The 17,399-nt window shown below is 46.5% G+C and overlaps 1 protein-coding gene across 2 annotated transcripts; it reads left to right on the top strand.

Annotated features, from left to right (window-relative positions):
• The first annotated feature begins 875 nt into the window (after window positions 1-875).
• Window positions 876-16,354, top strand: LOC135808731 (xaa-Pro dipeptidase-like). 2 transcript variants are annotated; one of them, XM_065321958.1, is made up of 15 exons: window positions 876-1,029; window positions 1,129-1,312; window positions 2,529-2,656; window positions 6,728-6,791; window positions 7,164-7,211; window positions 7,652-7,713; window positions 8,085-8,129; window positions 8,899-9,021; window positions 10,441-10,509; window positions 11,077-11,154; window positions 11,805-11,953; window positions 12,297-12,481; window positions 13,601-13,708; window positions 14,247-14,330; window positions 15,730-16,354. In XM_065321958.1, the coding sequence occupies exons 1-15, from the start codon at window positions 1,016-1,018 to the stop codon at window positions 15,838-15,840; spliced, it is 1,452 nt and encodes a 483-aa protein (XP_065178030.1). In that variant the 5' UTR covers window positions 876-1,015; the 3' UTR covers window positions 15,841-16,354. The 2 variants fall into 2 exon arrangements, with proteins under 2 accessions (XP_065178030.1, XP_065178027.1); XM_065321955.1 differs by lacking the exon at window positions 876-1,029 and having other exon boundaries at window positions 1,112-1,312.
• The last annotated feature ends 1,045 nt before the right edge of the window (window positions 16,355-17,399 follow it).

Raw genomic sequence — 17,399 nt, 5'->3', positions numbered from 1 at the left:
ATCAGAATTGAAAACAATATCTCAAAGTATATCGACACAAAAGCAAATTATAAACATGGTGATAGTGACGGTCCCGTAAAGGCGGAATTTGACAAAAAATGCTCCTCAAGAACATGATGGGTTAGTTGAGTGAACAGCATGATGGCATCTAAATGTGTCCACCTAACCTCAGCTAACTGCCATGGGCTGGCGATCTCTCAGGCCATATCACAACACAGACCAGTGGGCCGCAGCGAGGCATCAATAGATGCGAGCCCTATCGACCAGAGTTCAATATCCACGGGCAGCATTCCAGTACACTGATATGAGCCATACGAGGCCACTGTACTTCCCACAGGGAAAATCTACATTGCAGATGTCGCAATATCTAACTGAACGAGCTTCCACTGTTAGCGGCGTACCTCTGTGATTCGGCCAAAAGCGCCTTGGATACAAGAGTATGCGCCTCCATGTAGTTATTACTGCAGTTGGTCATGCAGGTCTTCTCGGAATTGCTCAGGGCTTTGCCAGGCTTGGGCACACACTTGACGAAGCATTTTTCTGACATACTCTCCACGATCTCTTTCATGCTCTTGATAGCCATCTGCGTGCGCAGCACCTGTGCGACCTGTTCGGGAGAGACATTGTCTCCCTTAGAATCACCAAAGTAAGCACCGTCCATGATTTTTATTCCTACTTCCTACTTGGCAAGAACTAAAAAACAGAAGTATTTCTTGAACAAAGTAGAAAGTGATCATGTGGTATTATATAAAGATCAGTGGTTTTCAGCATTTTTTTGTGTTTTTCCCATTTCCATTTTTCCAAAACAAAAATGGCGAGTTTGCGACTTCATCATGACGTAAATGAAATCAAGTCATAACGTCATGCTTGAATTTTGGATATGGAAACAAACAATGCAAGCAAGGTTTGCTGTTTGCATTGATTTTGACTTTGCCTTCTTTTCTTTGTAGTTGGAACAAACAAGGAAATACTGTGTTTTCGGTCTTGTTCACCTCCTCCTGCGTCTTGTTCCAACATGGCTTCCCCCACGTAAGTAGATGTGATGCGCGACGCGTCTAGTCGGGATGTGGTTGTGACGATCGTACAAGCTGCATGATTCGCTCCTCTTCTGATGAATGTGACATGCAGGCCAGTTTTTGAGTTGGGCACCAACACTCTGCCTGTCAATGCCTCGCTGCATGCTCTGAACCGCACTCGCCTGGTGGAAGCGCTGCGCGAGAACAAGGACTTGCCGAAAGGTTCTGTTGTTGTTCTGCAAGGTGGCGAGCAAGAGCAGCGCTACTGCACAGATACAGATACGGTGTTCAGACAGGTGAATAGCATGTAGTCCGTGTACACAGTTAATGCTTGCCTGTTTTGAGCGGTGCCAGATTGCTCCGCTGCACCATAGCTGCACACCAAATTCGCACGCGTCTGTGTGTCCCATCTGGTGCTGTGATACAGTACTAAGTATTGCATCATTATTGTATCCCAGAAGCTATGCAAATGACTGTATGGGCCGGCACGTGAGAGATAACGTATTTTTTGTGTCTGTGGTACGCCCATTACTACATGACAGAAGTGCAAAGGGCCAGCTGTGGGTGTGTGAGGGGGGGGGGGGGGGGTGGCCAGGCTTGCACAAATCACTTGAGCAACCAAGTGCTGTAGGTGACATAGCAGGAACACAGGGCCCCCCTGCCAGGACTAGGCAGCAGTCACACACACACACACACACACACACACACACACACACGCATACCAGGGGCATCGGAAGGTATTTTAGTGTGGTACGGTCAGCCATCTGAAGTACAATTGACTCGTGGGGGAGTGGTGGCTGAGCCGAAAATTTTGGGAATTTTAGATCCCAGATCAGTGTATTTTGGTGACTCACGGGTATCTGGGGCAAAAAGTGGTACGGTCAATACCGTAGTGACCGTACCGTGTGCGACGCCCCTGCATACATACATACATACACACCACACACGCACACACACACACCACACACACACACACACACACACCACGTGACTGATCATCAGCTCAGCTAGCTCAGGAAAATGAGCCGTTAGTATGATGACCTACAGTAGGTAAAGAACAAGCATAGTGAGGGTCCGGAGCTGGCCACTCTCATTAAATAATTTTATTTTTGGGATGGCCCCGAGGGGAGTGCCCTATCCAGAAGTAGAGGTCTCCGCTCTTCATGTGACTGCATGGTGAACATATTAAATAAACAGGGGAGGAGGCGAGTTACATTTTCTTCGTTATAGGTCCTATTGAGGCTGTAATGCCTCATACGTGTTATGTGCGGATATGCCTCAAGACTGCAAGATCGTTAACGTATCTTCTCGTTAACCTATGAATTTTGAACAATCGTTAAATTTGTGACTCGTTATAATAACATGTCTTACAGTATTCGGCTAGTATGCCTATTGACTGTGGTACTGTGCTGGACTTGAAGCGTTCTCTGACTGGCATTGTGTGTAACTAGCCCATGCTTGCATCAGCTTGCTGACTGACTGTGGGTATTTCCCCTCTGTGTCTCTTATCAGGAATCCTATTTCCACTGGGCGTTTGGTGTGCGCGAGGCTGACTGCGTTGGTGCCATTGACGTGGACACTGGCAAGACCACACTGTACTTTCCCCGCCTGCCAGAGTCTTACGCAACGTGGATGGGAAAGTAAGCTGTTGTGGTTGTTGTACTGCAGTCAGTTGAATACGCACAATGCGTGTGCATGCAATATTGCCAATGCTGGATGTGTGCTTTCAGCCTTTGGCAGGTAACGTGAGTAAGGGCCTGGTGTACGGCAACTTTACCACCCCAAACCTGTAGTGTTGTATTGTCATGGCGAATGTAATCAATGTAGCTAAACCACCCTTCACCTTAGCACCACCGCAGACTTCACTACAGCTGTTGTCTTGTGGACTTCACTACAGCTGTTGTCTTGTGGACTTCACTACAGCTGTTGTCTTGTGGACTTCACTACAGCTGTTGTCTTGTGGACTTCACTACAGCTGTTGTCTTGTGGACTTCACTACAGCTGTTGTCTTGTGGACTTCACTACAGCTGTTGTCTTGTGGACTTCACTACAGCTGTTGTCTTGTGGACTTCACTACAGCTGTTGTCTTGTGGACTTCACTACAGCTGTTGTCTTGTGGACTTCACTACAGCTGTTGTCTTGTGGACTTCACTACAGCTGTTGTCTTGTGGACTTCACTACAGCTGTTGTCTTGTGGACTTCACTACAGCTGTTGTCTTGTGGACTTCACTACAGCTGTTGTCTTGTGGACTTCACTACAGCTGTTGTCTTGTGGACTTCACTACAGCTGTTGTCTTGTGGACTTCACTACAGCTGTTGTCTTGTGGACTTCACTACAGCTGTTGTCTTGTGGACTTCACTACAGCTGTTGTCTTGTGGACTTCACTACAGCTGTTGTCTTGTGGACTTCACTACAGCTGTTGTCTTGTGGACTTCACTACAGCTGTTGTCTTGTGGACTTCACTACAGCTGTTGTCTTGTGGACTTCACTACAGCTGTTGTCTTGTGGACTTCACTACAGCTGTTGTCTTGTGGACTTCACTACAGCTGTTGTCTTGTGGACTTCACTACAGCTGTTGTCTTGTGGACTTCACTACAGCTGTTGTCTTGTGGACTTCACTACAGCTGTTGTCTTGTGGACTTCACTACAGCTGTTGTCTTGTGGACTTCACTACAGCTGTTGTCTTGTGGACTTCACTACAGCTGTTGTCTTGTGGACTTCACTACAGCTGTTGTCTTGTGGACTTCACTACAGCTGTTGTCTTGTGGACTTCACTACAGCTGTTGTCTTGTGGACTTCACTACAGCTGTTGTCTTGTGGACTTCACTACAGCTGTTGTCTTGTGGACTTCACTACAGCTGTTGTCTTGTGGACTTCACTACAGCTGTTGTCTTGTGGACTTCACTACAGCTGTTGTCTTGTGGACTTCACTACAGCTGTTGTCTTGTGGACTTCACTACAGCTGTTGTCTTGTGGACTTCACTACAGCTGTTGTCTTGTGGACTTCACTACAGCTGTTGTCTTGTGGACTTCACTACAGCTGTTGTCTTGTGGACTTCACTACAGCTGTTGTCTTGTGGACTTCACTACAGCTGTTGTCTTGTGGACTTCACTACAGCTGTTGTCTTGTGGACTTCACTACAGCTGTTGTCTTGTGGACTTCACTACAGCTGTTGTCTTGTGGACTTCACTACAGCTGTTGTCTTGTGGACTTCACTACAGCTGTTGTCTTGTGGACTTCACTACAGCTGTTGTCTTGTGGACTTCACTACAGCTGTTGTCTTGTGGACTTCACTACAGCTGTTGTCTTGTGGACTTCACTACAGCTGTTGTCTTGTGGACTTCACTACAGCTGTTGTCTTGTGGACTTCACTACAGCTGTTGTCTTGTGGACTTCACTACAGCTGTTGTCTTGTGGACTTCACTACAGCTGTTGTCTTGTGGACTTCACTACAGCTGTTGTCTTGTGGACTTCACTACAGCTGTTGTCTTGTGGACTTCACTACAGCTGTTGTCTTGTGGACTTCACTACAGCTGTTGTCTTGTGGACTTCACTACAGCTGTTGTCTTGTGGACTTCACTACAGCTGTTGTCTTGTGGACTTCACTACAGCTGTTGTCTTGTGGACTTCACTACAGCTGTTGTCTTGTGGACTTCACTACAGCTGTTGTCTTGTGGACTTCACTACAGCTGTTGTCTTGTGGACTTCACTACAGCTGTTGTCTTGTGGACTTCACTACAGCTGTTGTCTTGTGGACTTCACTACAGCTGTTGTCTTGTGGACTTCACTACAGCTGTTGTCTTGTGGACTTCACTACAGCTGTTGTCTTGTGGACTTCACTACAGCTGTTGTCTTGTGGACTTCACTACAGCTGTTGTCTTGTGGACTTCACTACAGCTGTTGTCTTGTGGACTTCACTACAGCTGTTGTCTTGTGGACTTCACTACAGCTGTTGTCTTGTGGACTTCACTACAGCTGTTGTCTTGTGGACTTCACTACAGCTGTTGTCTTGTGGACTTCACTACAGCTGTTGTCTTGTGGACTTCACTACAGCTGTTGTCTTGTGGACTTCACTACAGCTGTTGTCTTGTGGACTTCACTACAGCTGTTGTCTTGTGGACTTCACTACAGCTGTTGTCTTGTGGACTTCACTACAGCTGTTGTCTTGTGGACTTCACTACAGCTGTTGTCTTGTGGACTTCACTACAGCTGTTGTCTTGTGGACTTCACTACAGCTGTTGTCTTGTGGACTTCACTACAGCTGTTGTCTTGTGGACTTCACTACAGCTGTTGTCTTGTGGACTTCACTACAGCTGTTGTCTTGTGGACTTCACTACAGCTGTTGTCTTGTGGACTTCACTACAGCTGTTGTCTTGTGGACTTCACTACAGCTGTTGTCTTGTGGACTTCACTACAGCTGTTGTCTTGTGGACTTCACTACAGCTGTTGTCTTGTGGACTTCACTACAGCTGTTGTCTTGTGGACTTCACTACAGCTGTTGTCTTGTGGACTTCACTACAGCTGTTGTCTTGTGGACTTCACTACAGCTGTTGTCTTGTGGACTTCACTACAGCTGTTGTCTTGTGGACTTCACTACAGCTGTTGTCTTGTGGACTTCACTACAGCTGTTGTCTTGTGGACTTCACTACAGCTGTTGTCTTGTGGACTTCACTACAGCTGTTGTCTTGTGGACTTCACTACAGCTGTTGTCTTGTGGACTTCACTACAGCTGTTGTCTTGTGGACTTCACTACAGCTGTTGTCTTGTGGACTTCACTACAGCTGTTGTCTTGTGGACTTCACTACAGCTGTTGTCTTGTGGACTTCACTACAGCTGTTGTCTTGTGGACTTCACTACAGCTGTTGTCTTGTGGACTTCACTACAGCTGTTGTCTTGTGGACTTCACTACAGCTGTTGTCTTGTGGACTTCACTACAGCTGTTGTCTTGTGGACTTCACTACAGCTGTTGTCTTGTGGACTTCACTACAGCTGTTGTCTTGTGGACTTCACTACAGCTGTTGTCTTGTGGACTTCACTACAGCTGTTGTCTTGTGGACTTCACTACAGCTGTTGTCTTGTGGACTTCACTACAGCTGTTGTCTTGTGGACTTCACTACAGCTATTGTCTTGTGGACTTCACTACAGCTGTTGTCTTGTGGACTTCACTACAGCTGTTGTCTTGTGGACTTCACTACAGCTGTTGTCTTGTGGACTTCACTACAGCTGTTGTCTTGTGGACTTCACTACAGCTATTGTCTTGTGGACTTCACTACAGCTGTTGTCTTGTGGACTTCACTACAGCTGTTGTCTTGTGGACTTCACTACAGCTGTTGTCTTGTGGACTTCACTACAGCTGTTGTCTTGTGGACTTCACTACAGCTGTTGTCTTGTGGACTTCACTACAGCTGTTGTCTTGTGGACTTCACTACAGCTGTTGTCTTGTGGACTTCACTACAGCTGTTGTCTTGTGGACTTCACTACAGCTGTTGTCTTGTGGACTTCACTACAGCTGTTGTCTTGTGGACTTCACTACAGCTGTTGTCTTGTGGACTTCACTACAGCTGTTGTCTTGTGGACTTCACTACAGCTATTGTCTTGTGGACTTCACTACAGCTGTTGTCTTGTGGACTTCACTACAGCTGTTGTCTTGTGGACTAGTTTTCTATTACAGTGTTGTGACTGTTGTGATTGTTGCCATTGTTCTTGCAGGATTCATCCACTCGAGCATTTCCAGAAGAAGTACGCCACTGAGTTTGTGCAATATACCGATGAGGTTAGCAGGTGATGCAGTGGGTGGGATAAATTCTTTATTCGTCCTGCTTATGATACTGTTTCATCCTTTGTGAACTCAATCAGCGCAGCACCAAGAAATAAGCCCAAACCTGATATCAATGAAAAGTAAAAAAAATCTGTGAGGCAGATTTGTTCAACCAGACCCAAGCGTGCCTACGATAATGCATGTTGTAGTGCAGTTGTCAGTACGCAGTTGATCTGAGTCTGTGCAGGGGATACTGAAGGTGGTCTTTATGCTTGCATACCGTGTGATTGTTGCCATTGGGGGCGTGTGAGTCAATTATTTTCCGTGTGTTTCTCTGCTGCAGTTGCTTGCATTATGATTTGCCTCTCTGTTTGCTTGTGTTCTTAGGTTGCCAGCCACTTGAAGACTGTCAATGCAGGAACCCTCCTGCTGCTGGTAAGGACTATAGTTGTGTGCTGCTATTACTGCTGCTACCGCTGCTTCTGCTGGTGCAGCCGCTGCGTCTGCTGCTACTGCTGCCACTACTGCTGCTGCTGCTGCTGCCACTCCTACTGCTCGTTATAACTGACTGCTGGATGCTGATGGTTGATATGAAGTCCGATGGTTGACATCATCAACTCTGTGTGCACTGCTAGTCATTGTGTCCAGCCACTGGCACAGGATAGCAAGTCACATACATCCACACATACACACAGCACACTGTCCGTTGCACTTGAATAGAATAGTCATAATCTTTAGCTTCACCTGTGAAGGTGGACCTTTGCTGACAATACCGGTAGAGTGCATGGACTGGATATGCATGTACTGTCCGCTATGATTCTGCTACAGCAGCAATGTGTGACAGTATCCTTGCTCTTGCTATCTCTGCTGTACAGCGTGGCACTAACACGGACAGTGGTAGCACATGCCGTGCTGCTGCCTTTGATGGCATCGGAGAGTGAGTAACGACTCTGTGTTATTGCACATATGCCACACATACACATGCACACACCCACACACGCACACACGCACACATACACACACACACATGTACACGCACGCATACACACTCGTGGATATATGGAAACACGCTCGCGTATGCACATGTCTATGTGGTGTGTGTGTGGGGGGGGGGGGGGTATGTGTGTGTGTTGGTAGGGGGGGGGGGGGGGGGGGTGTCTGACCTCCATGCCAGTGTACTTGTACTGCTTATCAGCTCTTGCCTCAAACTGTGTCTTCTCAAACTGGTGATAAGATTGCAATGCTGTACATGTAGCCGCAGCCTGCCTAAGTTTTCCTCATCTGCGTGTGTGTTTGTGTACTGCATAGCTTCAAGACTGACTACACAATGCTGCACCCCGTGATCTCTGAGTGGTAAGTGGAATTGAAGGATCACTCATTTTTCAGAAGTGCAATCTTTTTTCTTCTCTTTTTAAAAAACAACTAAAGCAAAGCTGTAATATGTACAAAAATCGCAACAAAACTTCAGCGGAAACTACAGCAGCAAAGGTACAGACCAACGAATACCGTCAGCAAACTGAAAGGCATAGGATATGATCACGTCTTGAGCTGGCAAGACGAAGCAGAGAAAGGAGTGGGCAGCACGCCTCAATTGTGGATAGCTGCCTCTGCAACAACGACCGTAGCTGAGTCCACAGCGAATGGCGGGTGCCCAGATTCAGCTGCCACCCCGCAGCTGGCGCATCACGGTGGACCGGACTAGAGCAAAGCTGATCTGGTATCGGATACAGACCATGGTCGCGCTATAAGTACTCCCTGTTCTTGACGGCAACGAGGGACGTCATCCTATTGTTGAAGGACGTGGCAGCTTTCCCCTTTCAGTCTGTAGTGGAGAACACGGCCGGTATGAAGCTGGAGTCCTCCACTTTTCAAATACGTTGCTCATGGGCATGGCGCTTGGTCTTCTCATGACGAGTGTAGCTAGCAGCATGTGAATTGGAGTGATTCGAGGATGCAAAAGGGGTTGAAAACCTCAACAAACTGCCATTGGCAATATAATTAGAATTTGTCTCATACAATGTATAGTTGACTCTTCTCGTGACGTGTTTGTGCTTTGTCGTGTGTGTGTGTGTGTGCGTGCATGCGTGTGTGCGTGCATGTGTGTGTGTATGTGTGTGTATAGCCGTGTGATCAAGACGAACCAGGAGCTGGAAATCCTGCGTTACTGTAACCGCATCAGCAGTGAAGCACACAAGACAGTCATGTCCAAGATTCGCCCAGGCATGAAGGAATACCAGCTGGAAAGGTCAGTACTGAGCAGGCATCGCTTTATTCAATCACTCCGAGACTTTTCTTTGAGTCAACTTCTACCTGTATGTGTGAAAGTTTGTAATACCATCATCAAACCTTCCTTTTCTTGATAAACCTAGCGTTGTTTCAGGGTCTTCTGTCTGACAATGTGCTGCTGCACTTGGGTATGAAAACACACGAAATGAGATGCTGTGAGCCTTCTCAGCTAGCCAAGTGCCAGTGGTCACACTGTCATGGAGAGTGCCTATTGCCTTACCACCGATGTACATGTACATGTACCTACTTCAATGTGGCGCTTGTTTTCACTATTTACCATCAGCATATTCGCACTCCTCGTGTGCATTAGTAATCTGGTATATCTGTGTTGGGGAGGCGCTGTCGTTTGCACCACCATTGTGTGACCATTGTTACTCACTGTCCGAGTCCTTGTCACGTTCCACTGGTCTTAGGGAGCATCTCATAAGTTCGCATTTTTTTCCTAAACGTAACGCATTTCGAAACGGGGGTAGGGGGGTAACGCCCTTTTCGAATAGAAAAATGACAGTTCGCACATTTCCTGGATGTGTACATATTGTGCATGCATGTGCTAGATCGCTTCGGCAAATGAGCGTGTGTTTAGGTGTAGATCTATGTGCCTGTGTTTGGAGATCAGCCTTGCACTGCATGCATGCAGGCTACTCAGAGGTGTCAAGTGTCACATCAGCATCATCAAACTGTGTACCTGGCCAGCTTTTACAGTACACAGTTGTTTGTAATGTTGTGGAGGAACTCTGTTTATGTACATGTCATTCATTGTTCTTGTACTCAGTAGACGCAGATTGCAGTACTGCACTTTGACATACATGTGCATACCATGGCATACATGTGCATGGACATGCACAGTAAAAATGTGCGATAAGACTTTCAAATAGAGGGGGGAGGTAGGGGGGGGGGGGTAAAGTCTTTTCGAAATGCGTTACGTTTACAAAAAAAGTGCGAACTTATGAGATGCTCCCTTATGCTCATGCAGCAAGACTTACACTCCCTCATTTCCCCCTTGTTGGCTTTCGGAGTATTTGAGGCCATGCGCCTGGAGTGACCTTTCAATACGACTAGTGATGTGAAGCTGCTGCTGCTATTGTTTGTTCAACTACTTCAACAACAAAACATATTATTGTGTACCCGTATCATTCATTGCTTTCTAAGTGGAAGTGGAGTTGCTGGCTTGAAGATGGAATACACTATAACGATCGATGCGTTTGGTTTAACACAGTTATTCCTTATAGTGGTCCTAGACGTGGAGCTGCTATAAATTGCTCCGACAGCCCTGTGTGTTTATTTTAGTTGCTGCATGGTGGCCTTAGAGCTTGTACATGCGGGATGTGATGTTTATCTAACAGTTAGGTGCTGTGTTGCTTTGTTTTGTGTATTTCAGTTTGTTCCTGCACGAGTGCTATTTCCAAGGTGGATGCCGGCACTGCTCCTACACGTGTATTGCTGCTAGGTAGGAGAGTATCTCTCTCTTTGTTGCCTCTCTCTCTCCCTCTGTCTCTCTCTCTGTCTCTCTGTCTCTCTCTCTCTCTCTCTCTCTCTCTCTCTCTCTCTCTCTCTCTCTCTCTCTCTCTCTCTCTCTCTCTCTTTCAGGCGTAAAAACCCTGTTGTAGTGGTCTCAGTCCTCATTTGTTAGACTTACCTGTCTTTATAAATGTAACTTTCTCTCTCTCTCTCTCTCTCTCTCTCTCTCTCTCTCTCTCTCTCTCTCTCTCTCTCTCTCTCTCTCTCTCTGTCTCTCTCTCTCTCTCTCTCTCTCTCTCTCTTTCTCTGTCTCTCTCTCTCTTCCTCCCTCCCTCCCACCCTCCACCTATTCAAGTATCCCTTGCCCCTTGTCGAACTGTATTAATCTGTTTTATCAATGTCGCATTCTACCATATAGTCATCATACCCATCAGCATATGCGTTCTCATAAAGAAGCTGCTTAGAAACAGCATGATCCCTTTGTTGATGTCCATGCTCATAGTCCGTGCTCAAACTGAAGACTCTGTATCTGTGTTCTCCTGGTCTTGTATTGCAGTGGTGACAATGCAGCTACACTTCATTACGGCCATTCCGGTGCACCCAATGACAAAACAGTCAACGACGGAGACATGTGGTAAGCGATCAGCACCGAACAGCTAATCCTTCCATGTCAATCCTGAATCCTTGTCATTGTTCAGCGTACATCATGTAGAGTCGGAGCCATGCTGAGCAGCATGTTTAGCGGACTTCTCGAAATATACATGTAGATATTTTCCCCCCAGCATCAGCACACAGTGCATTACGAAATGTCTTGGCTGCAGGAGCACGGTGGTGGTGGAAAGAGCTTTGAGTTGCATGTGGAGTTGACTGCAAACAAGCTGTGTACCCTAGTAGTCCCTACTGCAAACAAGCCATGTACCATGCACCCTATACTCATCCAGGTACTCAGTACTGTCAGGCTGTGTTTGCTCTTACAGCGGGTTGCCCTTTGGTAATCCAGCACGTGAAACTTGAACTGGTGGCTATTGGCCCTGGGGGTATTTTGGCTGAACATTTATTGCGGGTGAAAATTTGTTTGCCAAGACTCAGTGTGACAGTGCAGCAGTACAGGCCGAAATTTTAAGGCGGTCGGAACGTGTTTCAGACCTGGGAGGCCGAAATTTATACGCGCCGAAAATCTGCACTTGTAGACTTTCAGTATAGCCCAACCGCATGCACGCATTGTCAAAGATCATCAAACACCATGATTGTGTTGTTGCTGCTGCTGTTGTTGTTGTATTGTAGCTTGTTTGACATGGGTGGTGAGTACTACTGCTATGCCAGTGACATCACCTGCTCATTCCCGGTCAACGGCAAGTTTACACCGGAACAGCGCATCATCTACGAGGCCGTGCTCAAGGCATCTCGTGCTGTCATGGCTGCCGTAAAGCCAGGTAAGCAGCTGCTGCTCTCGATCTCTTTCTTCTCAAGGGGGAGTAGTGTGCAATGCCCTGCCCGGAGATTGTATGACCATTGCCAGCCTGGCCCAGTACTTAGTGTACATAATACCCAAGCTGGCTGGCCCGGCTAGATATTTTTGTTTTATTTTTGATGAACCGCGAGGAAAAGCACGTGTACTTTCCCTTCAAAGCTCATTTTCTTGACAAACGCACAAGATCCTTACACTGATGTTGCAACTCTGTTGCTCCGAGCGATGCTCATGCTTTTAAAAATGTTCCGCTTGTTTGTGTGCATGAACTGTGTGCGATGTGCTATGTGTGTTCTCGTGGCGTATAGGTGTGTGTTGGACCGACATGCACTTGCTAGCCGACCGTGTTCAGCTGCAGGCACTGATCGATGCTGGTCTGTTGCATGGTGACCTGGAGGCCATGATGGAGGTCCGGATGGGTGCTGTGTTCATGCCACACGGTCTTGGTCACTTCATGGGTCTGGATGTGCACGATGTTGGTGGCTACCCAGAGGTAAGCGTGTGCATACGTGTGTGTGCTGTGTGGGTATGGGTGGGTGTGGGTGGGTGTGCTGTGCACGTGTGTGTGCACGTGTGTGTGGGAGTGTGTGTGAGTGTGTGTGTGTGTGTGTGTGTGTGTGAGTGTGAGTGTGTGTGTGTGTGTGTGTGTGTGTGTGTGTGTGTGTGTGTGTGTGTGTGTGTGTGTGGTGTAGACCAGGCTGAATAGTCACGGTCAATTCTTCAGCCTTGCAAGCTGTTGAATGGTGTAATCCCAGCACAAGTTGCTATGGCTTCTGCCGTAGCATTGCTATCATCGCCTCCGGCGATGGGCGTCAAAAGGTCAAGGTCAAGGTGTGTGTGTGTGTGTGTGTGTGTGTGTGTGTGAGAGAGTGTGTGTGTGTGAGTGTGTGTGTGTGTGTGTGTGTGTGTGTGTCTGTGTGTTTATCTGTGCTAGCTATTATGGCTTGATAGCACCATTCCATCATGGCAGCAGTACATGCTGGCTGTATCAAAGATAGCATCAGCCTGTAATGGAAATTTATAATACTACTACTATCATACTAGCCTATGTCAGTTTGCAAACTGGCGGTCAACACACGCTCTGTCTAGCTACAAACTATTCCATCGCTTCCAGCAACTCCACACTGTCTCCTCTCACCATGGCCAGGATCTTGTGCCTGGCACCATACAGACTATATATGAAGCGTCTTCAAACCCTTCTTCTACCCTACAGTACTGTCGGGTAGCGCCGAAGAACGACCAGGCTAGAATTTCATCAAGCACAGCATACCAATGTATACATGGTGACTCAACTGTGCATAGACTGTAATACATGAAAATAAGAACGGTCTAGGCTAGGAGGCTGACTCCCCTCCCCCAGTTCTTCGGCGACCAACAGTACTGTATACCATTATTTTCCACGACCAGTCTGATTACTGGTGTTCAAGTGTTGATGTTTCCTGCGAGTGCATGCTGCATTTTAGAGCTAATAGATCTCTTCGCATGCAGTGGTCTGGATGCCTGGTACTGGGCGGTGTCACGAATCTGCTCACAGCTAACTTCAAGCCATTGGTATCATCAGCAATGTGTACATTAATGCATCCGCGTGTCCACGTGCTCTTTGTTTGTTTAGGGTGTTGAGCGCAGTACGCTGCCAGGACTGAGGTCCCTGCGAACGGCTCGTGTGCTCAAGGAAGGAATGGTGCTGACCATCGAACCAGGAGTCTACTTTATTGATCATGTAAGTACACAGTACGTATGTATCTATCTCATGCCTTTGCCTGCTTGTGTACAGACAATCATCGCTATTTTTTGCTCCTCTTTTTCTGGTTCTCTCACCACCTGTGAAAGTCGGCTGAAACCAATTAAAAACAGGCAGACTGGGTGTACGGGAGCAACTGGTGGTGCCGATCTGGTTCCCTTGTTCAATCGGGATATTTAAGAAATCTTCCACCGGAAAGAAGCATGCTCACGAAGAGAGGGAACAAACTTGCAAACCACTTTTACTTGCAGAGAAAACAAGGCCAATGGAGGCAGGCAGTGGCACAGGGGTTATCTAGGACGGTTGCTAAATTCTGTTGCTAAATTCTGGTATTTCTAGCGGGTTTGCAGAGAAAACGAAGTGTTACATTTCGCTCCACCTCCTTATGCAATTAGGATTGTACATCGAAACCTATGGCTTCTTGTATAATCCCCAATTAGTCTCTACTATGCTACGGTGCTGGTGGTGTGGTGTGTGAATGGGAATGTATCTTGACTCTTGGTGTTGGTTGATGTAGCTTCTGGACAACGCTTTGGCTGATCCCAAGCAGAAGTGCTTCATGAACGAGGAGGCGATCAACAAATACCGCAAATCCGGTGGAGTAAGTATATTATGTACTAATACATGACATTTTACTTCTCTAACTGTCCTACCCTGCCACTGAATACAGGGATGAATTTATCCTGTATCGCATCGCAGTTTGCGATGCTAAATCGATCTACTGCTACTCAAAAGTCACCGTGACTCGTAGAAAATTGCGATACATACAGCAGATACAGGCTAACCATGGCTAGCCTGCGCTGTCAAGTAACATGCATACAGTGCAGTGGTATATGTGGTGCAGATACACTCAATCTGGGTGCACATGTATGCTTCAGTCGTTTTTTCTGCAAATGGGCTTTCAGGCATCACTCTCAAGAATGCTAATGTGGCAAACACCAAACCTTCAAAGAAAATGCTAATCAAAATCAAAGACTGCTACACAATTGTGATTTCGTATAGCAGAAACTGCTATGCAAGAATATGACAGTAAAGTCATCCCTGGAATATTAGAGAGGTTTTGCATTCCGAATTTCGGAATGTTTTTCGACTGTGCTTTTCCGAAAAAAGTGAGTGCTGAAAAACGGCATTTTCAGTGTTTTGCATTCCGAAAATCTGATTCGACTTCGTTTCCAAGGGTTGCCATGCAAAACAAAATGGAGAGCGTCGAAAGCGCCAAAACCGAAAACCTTTTGCGTCCGAATCTTGCAAATTCGGTTTTGAGGCGTGCTGGTCCAACAGCAGCAGCGTGTGACGGACTTCCTCGTGATACTGCAGCAAACTTTGGGTCAGACGAGGCTAGAACTTTTGCAGTCTCCTCGGATCCCACAGAGCCGCGAACAAAGGGGTTGAGCAGGATCAAATCCATGTGCAGGTCAAACTGAATTTGGGTGCGGTTCGAAGACGAGGACGGACTGGTGGACCGAGTGATCCAACGGCTGAAGACGAGGTTGGCGAACTATTGTCTTGCACTGTCAGTAGGCTCCATGGCAAAGGAAGATAGAGTGTGATGGAGTGTGAGAAGATCTAGTCAACATGGCGAGAGCAGCAAAAAAACAGCAAAAACCAAAACTTCACACGTGGAAAAAATTCAAATAATATTAAGCGAGAGCGGCAGAAAACAAAAATATTCAAATATGCGCTCCCAAACAGGAAAGAGCCGAAAATCCATTTTCGGAAAACCATGCACTTTCGCCACCACACTTCCGAAAGTTCGACTACTTTTTCGACTCCTGCCGTCACATTCCGAAAATAATTCCGAAATTCGGAATGCAAAACCGCTCTATTAGCGAGTTTCTGAGAATTTTTCCTTTCTGAAGATGTCGGGGCCTTTACCAAGCTCCCTTTAATACAAAAAGGCTGGATTAGGAGGAACATTCATTGTAATTCTGTACGAAAAGTAATTTCATCTGCCTTTAATAATACTTGATGTCCTGTATTGCATTGATGTGGTGCTGTAGGCTCGCATTGAGGACGACATAATCGTTACTGCTGATGGCTTGGAGTTGATGACATGCGTACCGCGTACTGTAGAAGAGGTCGAGGCATTCATGGCCAAGGCTCGTCAGTGATGATTGCAGCCGTGTCCACCATGACCCTGGCCAGCCAGCTAGCTAGCCTGCTGCGGTGCAACGATGCAACCTGACAACTTGCTTGTTTGTAGGTAATATAGCTGCAGACACGAGCTCACTGGTGATTCATTAGTTCAAGTCACGCCGCTGTCCTACATTGCTTGCGCTGTTCAACACTTCATTGCGTTTCGGCTCTTCTAGTTGTTATGCAGCAGATATATCATTCCTTTCTCATCAGCAGCAGCAAAATTTCTTCTTCTATTCGTTGCAAAACGTTTGGGTGCATCTTCTTAGCACAATCTCTTTGTTCGAAGATGATTCAAAGACGATTCGAAGTTCGTTTATTACTAGTGCGTGGAGCTTTTCCCACTTCCGTACGTGTGCTTATTCCCGCTTGTATTTTATGCCTGGCAGGCCAGCTACTTCTTTACAAGTTATTTCTTTCTATCAATTTCTTATTAATTTTTGTAGAGCTTTGAAAGTGATTACGGACCATCTGAAGCTAAAATTTAAATGTTTTGCTCGGGAAGTGTAACGATAGCAGTGTAGCTCAGTTTAATTAATTTTGTGTTCAGCTTAGAAAAAAAACAGATTGCTACTGAGAAGGTGTGATGCGAATCACAACGTCTTCATGCGGATCATCTGGACAGGGAATGTACACACACGCGTGCACGCACGCACGCATATGAAGTAGGATCGATCACACCAAAATGGCAACTTGCTCGGGAGAAGTGAATGGGCATGCGCAGAGTGATCTTATTCAGCGGTAGGCCCCGGCGGATAATGCTAGTTATTTTCGGCAATTATGCTATGCCACTTTATATGGGGTCAAAAAAGTGTCAAGACTTCACGCAATTCCACAAAAAACTTACGGGATGTAATATTAATTTAAAAACTTGGTGCTCTGTTTACCTGGTACACATTGTTCTCCATGCAACACTAACGTTATAGGCTAGCATAGTGCAGGAAGAATACATTATACTTCATGAAACTGAACATTGTCCCTGAACATCTCACCAAATATAATTGGTTTACTTTCGCACGGGACACTCGCAATGGCATAGTACTTCCCAGAGCTTTGTCAACTATGTTTACCAAATCTCCCTAGCTGTCTTCTCTGCATACTCGTATTGGCTCAAGCTACCCATGGAAATGAAGACAATTATCCAATATTAGACAGTTCATAGACCATGTTAAATGTCATGCCACGTTGTAGACTCGCTCGCCTCTTTTGCTAGCTTATCTCGCCGCTCTCCACCATGGTCAACATAGTGATACATTTCACCCCGCTGATGCATTATTTTCTTCCCATTATCATCTTCTTTCCTTCATTTTTTTCTTCTCTTGCCATGGCTGGCTAACGCCCCCTCCTTTGCATTGGCTTCTGCCATTGGACGGTGAAATAATAATGATCACCACATGGCAACAACATAGCAAGCCACTTTTGATACAATAACATGTATGCCCGCTGGGGGTGCATTAACACGTCTCAGTTATGGGTATTCTGATACATGTACAGTGGACATCTTGACAGGGTGCAAGCTGCAGCATGTACAATT

This window comes from Sycon ciliatum, chromosome 2 (assembly GCF_964019385.1).
Source record: "Sycon ciliatum chromosome 2, ocSycCili1.1, whole genome shotgun sequence".
In the NCBI taxonomy this organism is placed as follows: domain Eukaryota; kingdom Metazoa; phylum Porifera; class Calcarea; order Leucosolenida; family Sycettidae; genus Sycon; species Sycon ciliatum.
The sequence above is the reverse complement of the archived record's forward strand: the minus strand, read 5'-3'. Positions and strand labels throughout refer to the sequence as shown.

What these genes read in the sequence shown, in the direction of transcription:
- LOC135808731 (XM_065321955.1), top strand. Translation starts at nt 1,112, where the DNA reads ATGAATGTGACATGCAGGCCAGTTTTTGAGTTGGGCACCAACACTCTG. An exon ending in GCCTTTGATGGCATCGGAGA is followed by an intron (nt 7,714 to 8,084) that starts GTGAGTAACGAC and finishes TGTACTGCATAG; the next exon opens with CTTCAAGACTGACTACACAA. An exon ending in TACACGTGTATTGCTGCTAG is followed by an intron (nt 10,510 to 11,076) that starts GTAGGAGAGTAT and finishes CTTGTATTGCAG; the next exon opens with TGGTGACAATGCAGCTACAC.